Source organism: Lemur catta, chromosome 3 (genome assembly GCF_020740605.2).
Source record: "Lemur catta isolate mLemCat1 chromosome 3, mLemCat1.pri, whole genome shotgun sequence".
NCBI lineage: Eukaryota > Metazoa > Chordata > Mammalia > Primates > Lemuridae > Lemur > Lemur catta.
In genome coordinates, this window is record NC_059130.1 from 20097994 (window position 1) to 20107788 (window position 9795).

General features: G+C 48.8%; 1 protein-coding gene across 3 annotated transcripts in view; it reads right to left on the reverse strand.

The window, feature by feature from the left end:
• IGSF3 (immunoglobulin superfamily member 3) overlaps positions 1-6883 on the reverse strand; it is an 87463-nt gene extending 80580 nt beyond the window's left edge. For all 3 annotated transcript variants that reach the window (XM_045546909.1, XM_045546907.1, XM_045546906.1), the window contains exons 1-2: positions 6755-6883; positions 5453-6124 (exon numbers count right to left, since the gene is read on the reverse strand). In XM_045546909.1, coding sequence (XP_045402865.1) covers positions 5453-5495 — 43 coding nt within the window. In that variant the 5' untranslated portion in view covers positions 5496-6124; positions 6755-6883. The remainder of the gene's footprint in view (positions 1-5452; positions 6125-6754) is intronic.
• Positions 6884-9795: the final 2912 nt, after the last annotated feature.

Genomic DNA, 9795 nt, shown 5'->3' on the forward strand with positions numbered 1-9795 from the left:
CATATCACATCATAGTTGATGCAGATAACTCAAAATATCATTTACACTCATCGCTATACCAAAATTACTATAAATTGTTAGACCCGCTATTGGATCTTGTTATTTAATAAATTAGGCATGCTATACCATAAGTTTGTTAACATTTTGATAACTATATATCAATGTAATTGGTTTCCTTTGTCATCCTACATATTTTTATTTATGCATTTTTAAATGATATGCTTGGAAGGGGTCCATAGGCTTCACCACACCACCAAAAGAATCTATGACACAAGAAAGGTTAAGGACCCCTGCTTGGTGGAGTAAACGAGCAAACTCGACAATCAGACAAACTTGGATTCAAATTTAAGCACTACAAATTTTCAGCTCTTTTCCTTTGAACAAAATTACTTAATCTCTCTGAGCCATGAATTTCCTCACCGTGATCAAGGAAGTCAATACAGAAACAACACCTACCTTGTGAAATCATTCACTCATCAAAAAATTAACTGAACACCTGCTTACTTTGTGCCAGGCACAAGGCTGAGTTCTGAGCTACAGGGGTGACTGTGACAGAGACAGTCTTTAAGCACTTTATAGGTCGTGCTATGTAAAGTGTTCACCACAGTGAATGGCACATAAGCACTCTATAAACATTATAGTGCTCACTGATAAAATGACAACATGTAGTGTTTCACTATATGCTGATTTAAGTTGCTTCCTATGAAACAAATGTTGGTTCCAGACTCACACCTTCCTAATGAGCCTTCTTAGAGGCTGGAGGCTGGGCCTTAGACTCACAGAGGGGGCTTGTTAGATGAAAGAACGCAGGCTTTGGAACCAAATGGTCCTGGCTTCAAAACCCTGCTCTGCCACTTACTAACTTTGTAACTAAGGCAGAGATCAGTAGCTGTCCCCTGCCCCCAAATCTGTTTTCTCCTTTCCCTGTAATAATCAGTTTTTGTCAAGGCATACGGATACGCAGAATAAGGATAATATTTCCCAGCCTCCCCCGAAGCTAAGTATGTCATATGACCAAGTTCTAGCCAATGGGGATGTAAGCAGAAGTAACGTGTGTAACTTCCGGGAAGTATCCTTAAATTAGGAGGACCTGCCCTTCATTAGCCCTTTTTTTCCTTCCCGATGGCGGGGGCTAGAATAGCCACCTTGGACCATAAAATGAGCTTGGGAATTTAGGGCATGCACACAGAACAAGCTAGAAGGAGCTTGGGGCCCTAACACTGTAGAGCACCACATCAATCTGGTCAGTATTCTATCTCAAGCAAGTTACTTAACCTCCCTAAACCTCAATATCCCCATCTATAAAAAAGATGATAACATAAGGCATCTATCTTGCAGGGTTGTTTTGAAGACTGAATGATACAGGGCTTGGCTCATAGTAAGGGCTAGAGTTAGGAGAGTTGATATTACTACTGTTACAGTAGTAACAGTAGTCTTGCTGAAATGAAAAATGCAGGAGATTGGGACATGTTAACACAGCCCTGGATGCCCAGAGGTGGCTCAATGATTCTCACGGTTACAAGGCATCCTAGCTGGTCCAGTCCCCCCGACAAGAGTTCCCTTCTCCAGCACCCTTGTCAAATGGTCCCCAGGAAAGGGAAATGCACTACTTCTGGGATAACTGTTAGGACAGTGGTAGTTGTTCCTCCAGAAATTATGATCCTCATCCCCCCCCTTCCTTCAGAACCCTTTTCCTCACTACTCCAAACCACCTCGCTTCTCTCCTCTGCCTCTTCTTTCTCTTCTGCCTTTGATCACCGCAGTCCTGCCTCTGAGGTCACACACAGCAGTACATCAAAGTTTCTTTCCATCTCTTTCTGAAGCACCCTCTGGCCTCTCTCCTAAGAAATCTTCCCTAACTAACTGGGAAGTAAGTGATCACTTCCTCAGTCTATTCCAACAAGAGGCTTCCCAAACTACAAATGAACTTCTTTCCCACTGGAGGATAACACAAATGATCACTAGCTGTCTACAGGTTCTCCTGTGTTGATCCAGAGAGGTCCCAATCTCCTGCATTTTTCATTGCTAACACTTTTAAAGCTATTTCATCGTTTGCAATATCATCACTGGTCTGGGAGGTATAACTCTTCATGGCTACACAACATCGAAATGTGCTTTATGTATCTAAAGTTTATATTCATCTTTCCTAGTTATTCCCTTCCTGTTCTTTCAGACACGAATCCTATTCTCTCTCCCACACTGTTGTCATCTTCCCATGTCACTGTCACTCATGCAGGTTGCACACAGGCAGAGCCCCAACCACCTTCTCTCTCCCTCTTCTTCACACTCATACTGCATTCACACCAGCCCCTACTCTCTCTCTAATCTTCTGCCCTCTGGCTCTATCTGTTCTCAGTAGTGGAGACTTTACTACTTCATGGCTCAACCAGACCCAGGCTTAAGTGGGTTTGGAATTGGAACAAGGGTTGTGATGGCAGCAGATGGCTTCCAAGTTGGGTGGGGCACTCAGGTCTACAACAGAAGGAAACGAGACCTGGTGGTCAAGAGGGCAGGTACAAAGCCATGTAGCTTCAGGGGGACAAAGACATGAGCAGAAATCAGGCCAGCCACAATGGCTCATGCCTGTAATCCTAGCACTCTGGGAGGCTGAGGTGGGAGGATTGCTCAAGGTCAGGAGTCGGAGACCAGCCTGAGCAAGAGCAAGACCCCATCTCTATTAAAAATAGAAAAAAATTAGCTGGGTGTTGTGTGTGCCTGTAGTCCCAGCTACTTGGGAGGCTGAGGCAGGAGGATCACTTGAGCCCAGGAGTTTGAGGTTGCAGTGAGCTGATGACGCCACTGTACTCTACCCAGAGCAACAGAGTGAGACTCTGGTCTCAAAAAAAAAAAAAAAAAGACATGAGCAGGAATCAGTACTCCAACAGACAGAAAAAGAGGAACGTGATCCAAATCCTAGACATTGGCAAAGGAAGGGAGCGGAAAAGCACTGGTCTATGATGTCAAGAGAGCTACATCTCAGAGATTTAGCCTGTGTACTCCCTCACACGTCACAGGGTTTTCTAATTCAAATTGCTATTCTGGAGGCTGGCACCTCTGTCAATCTCACTTTGCAGAGCACTTAGCCCTATCCAACTTTTTACAAACAAAATTTTATTCCAGGCATGTGACTCACATGGGCTTGAAACCTTGGGATTCTCTGCTGTTTAAATTCATACTACACATTAATTCACATTACACAGCAAGAATGCTGACGCATCAATCAGACCACACGAGACAGCATGCAGGAAATAAGCCCCCAACATGGCTTTTGTTTCCTCCCTAAATACCTTCTGTTTCTCCCAGGTTAAGAAAGCAGTGGCAAGGCTCCTCCCCTGCCACACTGAGAGCCACTGAGGTGATGGGAAAGATGAGGTTCCCCAGCAGGCTCAAAATCAGGCAAAGATTAACATGCATGTCCACTGTTCCAAAGCTTCCTGCTTTCACCTGCATCTGGCCTTCTGCCACTGTGCCACCTAAAGGCCACCTTGAGGCTTATTTTTCTCCAGGGCACCTGTTTGCATATAAAGGTGGGGGTGGAGGGAGGATGACAGCACCTGCAGGTGCCAGGGCCTGGGCTCCACTCCACAGAGTGGCTCAGAGAGCGAACAGCAGGAGGAACAGCAGGCAGCCTTACATTTCTTGAGCAGCCAGAAGAAACAAAAGGCACAAATGTCACATTCTCGTTTTCCCATTGGTGGTTCCTTCTCCTACTCTGGGCCTCACCCTTCCACTCAGCCCTCTTTCCCTCCTTAGCTACACACCCCACCCCACGCCCAAGCCTCCCCGAGGGCCTTCCTTGTTTGTGTCCTTTTGAATCCATATGAATCACTAATTGCTGTTTTAAACCCAGACACTAAGTGAATGACAAATACAGTATAACAAATACAGACACAATACGAAGACTGGCAAATGGAGAGCTCTCTGCCTTCTAGACTCTGCTTGAGCATACAGGAGACACTGGACCCTAATCCACAGCTGAGCGGAAGACGGACTAAACCCGCTGCCAGACTGGGTGTCCGCGTGTGCTGGGCAGTGGGGTCCCTGACACTAATGAACTCACATACTGGTTCTCTAACTCAGCCACGCACGGAACTACCTGAGGACACTGAAAGACAGGTACCCCCAGAGGGTCTGGTTTCATTGGTCTGGGATTGTCACCTGAACATCAGGATTTTGAAAAGCTTCCTCAGTGATTCCAACATGCATCTGAGTTTGAGAACCACTGATTAAGCACATTTAGTCTGAGTTTCAGACATTATTCAAGGCAGTCAAGTCATTTAGAACACCTTATATCCTTTAATTGCCATGCCAGCTCTTGGATATTTTATTGAGATTTAGATGTCAATCATGGTGAGGCTGGGATTGGAACTCAGGTCCTCTAAGTTCCAAAGTCCATTCTCTTTCCACACACTTGTTAACTCTTGCAAGGATGCAGACAATGGAAGCAACAGATCACAAATAAATTCCCAAAGTGCAAGAAATGTAGATTTGGAGATACAAAAACCACAGGCAGCAGTGACAACCCCTTCTGAGAGCAAAGGACCGAGCCATACAGAGAGGGCAGAGATATGAGTTCTGAGATGAAGAAAGAGAACACACCAGATCCTGGCTAGTGAGTTTATCCTAGACCCGAGATGCGTCCTAAGATACCACACTTAAGACTGTGCTCAATGGCATGAAAAGAACAGACAAGTGTTGAGCAGAGGAAGGCCCCTTCTCTGGGGAGAGAATCCTTCAGAGAGGGGTCAAAGGTTCACACCTCCGGGCCATAGTTTCTTCTTCCCACTCTAAGTATTTTGATCTCTAGTGGGGGCACAAAAACTGACCCTAACGTTTCTCCTACTAGGCAGCTTCAATTTCTCCAGCCTCTCTTCCTCCTAGAACTCTGTCTGAGCGTACTTGTTGAGGAGGTGTAAGACTAGTACCCTCAAACATTTCTAGCCTACAGACCACTTAGGTGAGCAAAGCATCCGTTCACCTCCCATCCCACACACTCCTACCTCCCCCTTAAAAGAAAAAAAAAAGACACCATCATCATCACCAAACCAACTTTCCCAACAGAGTGTAGAATTATGTTGCCACTTCCAATAAGGAATTAATGCAGGCCAACACAGAAGAGAAAACGGGGGGAGCATCCATGTTTGCTATATTAAAAGAGGCCAGCCCACAATCTACAAGAAGTCCACAGATATGCAGATGGGGGACCCCACCCCAAGGCCAGGACAGGCACCTTGGGATAGCAAATGTTTCTCATTAAAGGCAGCAAACAATATTCCACCATTCTTCCTGAGTCCGAAATGGGCCCTCTGGTACTCTTTGCCAACCTGTGACACACGCTGCCTCCCGGTGTGCCCAAAGCCTAGTGTTGATTGGAAAGGACCACAAGGAATTACAGGAACCAAGAGCAGGTTAAACTTTCCCATCGATCGCACTGATAGGCAGAGCCACTTACCCAGCACAGCCAGACAGCTCAGCACTGGGAAAAAGCACTTCATGTCGGCAGCCTCAAGGAGACACAACACTGGGCGCTTCCTCTTCTCCAGCTCTTAATCTCGCATTTCTGGCAATCCACTTATAGCTCCAGAGAACAGTTTGGGAAATAGAACTTAACTCAGAAAATGGGAACAGATTAAGGAGAAGAGATCAGAAGGAAAGAGCTGGGGGGAAGGGGGAGGCGTGGTGGCATGTGTTAAAACTCCCCTAGGCCACCGGAAGGGTCCAGAACAATTCTGAAGGCTCCCTAGGCTTCTGCCTCATCGCGTGCCTTGCAGTTTCCACTGCAATTGTAGACTGCGGTGGATTAATCCTCAAGGAAAAGGGGAAAAAAGACCGAGAGAATCCTTTCATCCACTGATTATACAGAAATGTCCTTGGCTTCCCAGTGAAGGTGTCTGTGACGTCCCTCATTCGGCTTCCCCAAAAGGAACAAAGCAGGTTTTGTCAAAACCTTTGATAGCCAAATCACCCTGGCTGGTACCAACTGTTTTGGTTTCTTCTTCAAAAAGTCCGTCTCCATCCATGGTGGTAGGTCAGGGAGCCGTCACCTGCCCCACACCTGCCCAGGACACACGAAGCAAGTTGGCGTTCGGCATCCCTGAAACGGTCCCACGGTGCCAGCAGATTCCTAAGACACACACGACAGAGATTCGTCAGAGGCAAACAAAACAGCCACGAAACCCAGACCGGCTGAGCGCTGAGCCGGTCCGGACACCTGGGTCCCGTTCCCGGACCGGGGCAGTCAACCTCCGCATTCTGACCTTGGGAAGTCGCTACCTTGCCCTCCGCCTCAGTTTCCCTGCCCAAACTGTCGGAAGCCCGATTGTTCCTGAAACACTTTCCCCAAATGCTTCCCTCCTGGGAATTCCCGTCGCCTCCTCCCGAGCCCCAGGGCCGCGGACAGCCCCACCCTCCGCCGGGGCAAATCGGGAGGAAGGTCCCAGGTGGGGACGCGACCCCCCCGGTTCCCCAGCCGGCCCCCGCCCCAACCGCGGGAGCTTCTGCGCGCGCCGCGTCCCAGGTGGCCCCGCTATTGTTTTACCTTCCCCGGTGTTTGTTTTTCGCTGACTAGAAGGAAAAGCGACCTCGGAAGAAGGGAGCCGCGGGCTCCGCTTTCCGCTGCCAGAGCGCGCTCGCCGCGCGCCCGCCCGGCCAGGGGAGGGGTCTCGGGCCCGACCCCAGCGCAGCCCGCGCCGCCCGCCCGCCCCCATTCCCGGCTCCTCCCCGCCGCCGCCGCCGCGACCCGCCGGACCCTGACCTCGCCGGCGCCCAGTCCTCCGCGCGTCCGTCCGTCCGTCCGTCCTTCCGCTCGCGGGTCCCCGCGCACGCCTCAGAGGACGCGCCGCTTCCTCCTCTCCTCCCGCAACGGCACCGGCGGCCGCGCTCCGGCCCCTCCCGAGTCCCCGCCCCTCCGGCTCCAACCCGGCCGGCGGCACCGGGCGCGGCGAGCGCGGGGCGAGGGCGGCGGCCTCGGAGAGCGGCCCGCCCCGGGCCCGCCCCCTCCCACCGCCCCCGGAGCCTGGGGGGCCGGGCCGGAGGCCTGGCGGGGGCACGCGGGCTGCCGGGGGCACCAGGGGTCCCGGGCAGAGCTGGCATGTGGGCCAGACAGCCTGGAAAGTTAAGCGGGGGTTCACCCGCAGACTCTGGGGCGCCTGGCGGGATGGGCCAGCCCTTGCCAAATCCCAGCAGAGGACCCCCAAGCGTAAAGGATGGCACAGTCGTGCGTCCTTTCTCCAAGAACAAAAACAAAGCCCTTTGCCGGCGACTTGAAGCTGTTTATATAGTGGAATCCCATATTGCACTTGATTCTTGGGTAGAATTTGGACTCTCGAAACAGCCTGCCTTCTAACTCCTGTTCCTCCACTTCCTAGCTGTGGACCTTGGCCAAGCCACTTAAGCTCTCCCTGCCTCAGTTTCCCCATCTGTTATGTGGCGTAATAACCCCTACTTAATAGAGTTGTGTGAGATTTCCATGACATGCTTGTAAAACATTTAGCACGGTGCCTGATACATCATAAGCAGTTAGTAAATACAAGTTATTGTTATTTTATGATCAATCCTATCAAGCAAGTGCTTTTTATTTTTTGCTTTTTTTTTATTATACCATATTTTTACTGTAGCAAGTGCTTTTGCATTCATACTTATCCAACACATGCAACTTGGTGGGTAAATATGGTCACAGGTAAATGTAAGGCTGGTGGCGGGCACCCCTCCCCTCCCTAATGAAAAAAAGAAGAAGCCCAGGAGACCTGCCGAAAACAATGCCTGCTAGGCCCAGCTAAGTTAAAGAATAGCCACACCTGGATGGTTACCCTGATAAGGGTCCCGGTTCCTGGAATCTATACATACCACCAGCCCCTCCTAGTTCTCAACACCCACCCTAAAACCATAACGGAAAATTCCTAACTCTTCGCACTAAAAATCTTCCCGCCAAAGAAACCCCCAGCCCCCAGCTCTAAAACATATATAAGCCCACATAAAACTGGGCAGCGCGACTTCTCGGCCCCTCTCTTGGGACCCGTCACCCTCGTCCTGGAGCACTCAAATAAAGCCTCATTGCTTACCCCTTTCTACTCTGCTCGTCTGTCTTTCTCTGGCGCTGACCATCCAAAAACCTTACAGTAATCAAAGCAGAATAGGACAGTCCTGCCCTCACAGAGTTTGCAGTCTAGTGGGGACACAGACAACAAAATAGCTATGACAAGAAAAGTAGGAGTGTTAAGAAAGCATATGCAAGGCCACAGCCCTGTGTTATTGGGGGGAGGGAGGAGAAGGGGAGCTTGCTCAGGGCAGGTCCCAGGAGGGCTTCTCAGAGGAAATGAAAACTAGGTAGAATCCCAAGAAACAGAAGGAAGTTCCAGAGGAAGAGAGAGAAGGGAGGTAAGGAATCACAGAACCTGAAAACAGCAACTTTGTAGACCTGGAGAACAGAGATAATAGCCAGAGAGACCAGAAATCTCTCTCAGGCCCAACTAGACTTTGAGAAAGACGTGGCAAGGAATAAGCTGAGAAGAAGTCAGGTGCTGAAACCTGGAGGGCTTCGGTGTGTTAAGGGGTTTAGACTAAAGGCTGGGCCATAGGGAAGCCCTAAAGGTTTTGAGTAGGAGAGTACGGTTATCAGATGTACATTTCAGAATGATGACCACAGCCTAAGTATGGAGGACTGATGGGAGGGGACTTCTATAGGAGGCTGAGGGTCCTGGGAGGGAGCTCAGAACTCAGAAAGTGGTTATGGGTTTGTAAGGTAGTTTTCACCCTCTCAAACAATGTGACAGCAAAAGGAATTAGTGAAAAAATGTACTGATAATTCACTTGTAAAAAAATTAACAGCCCCAGTGTGTAGGGCTATGAAGAACATGCAACAGGGGCTACCAAGGTAACTGGAGGGTCTTATTTGCCCTTTTTCCTCTCCCTGGGCTGTAAGTTCCTTGAGGGCAGGGTCTGCCCATTAATTACCATTTATCCCAAACAACTCTTGGCATTGTGATCTGTATATGGTAATTGCATTATAAATACTTCAATTAAATTGAATTGAATATATATCACATATTCAAAGCATTATATTAGGAATCTCTTCTTGTGTGTTAAATATTACCTCTTTCCCCAGAGACAACCGTCACACACTGGCATCTCTCAACTCTTATCTGCTAAACTCCTTCATTTATCTATTGAGCATCTACCTATATGTCAAGAAAAGTCTCTGCTTTCATGGAGCTTACATGCTAGTGGGAAACACAATGAAACAAATATATAACCTAATGTAATGTGTTCTGAAGAAAAGTGGGGTAAAGGAATAGTGTGTAAGTAAGGGGAGAAGGGTGGGGAGAGGGATTCTTTTCTAGGTGAAATGGTCAGAAAAGACCTCTATTTGTGTTCACAATGGGGACTAGGAAAGGAAATTTTTTTAAAGACCTCTCAGAGGGAATGACGCTTGAGTAGAGACCTGATTAGAGGAAGGGAATGAGCCTTGGAGATTTCTGGAGGAAGAACATTCCAAGCTTAGGGAACTTCAAATGCAAAGCCCCTTAACATGTTCGAGAAATAAAAGGTGTGTTAGGATGTCTGAAATGATGTGAAAGAGAAGGATAGGGAGGAATGTTATCACAGAGGCCAAGGATGCCAAATCTTGCAGGACCTCCTGGGCTGAGGAGCAGTCTAAATCACTCTGGCTGCTGGGGAAGAGTGGAACATCAGGAGGTAGGAGTGGAAAGGGACATAAATAGGAGGTTCTTGCAGGTGTGTCAGTGAGAGATGACCCTGGCTCGGACTAGGGTGGTGGGGATGCAGGCTGTGAGAAGT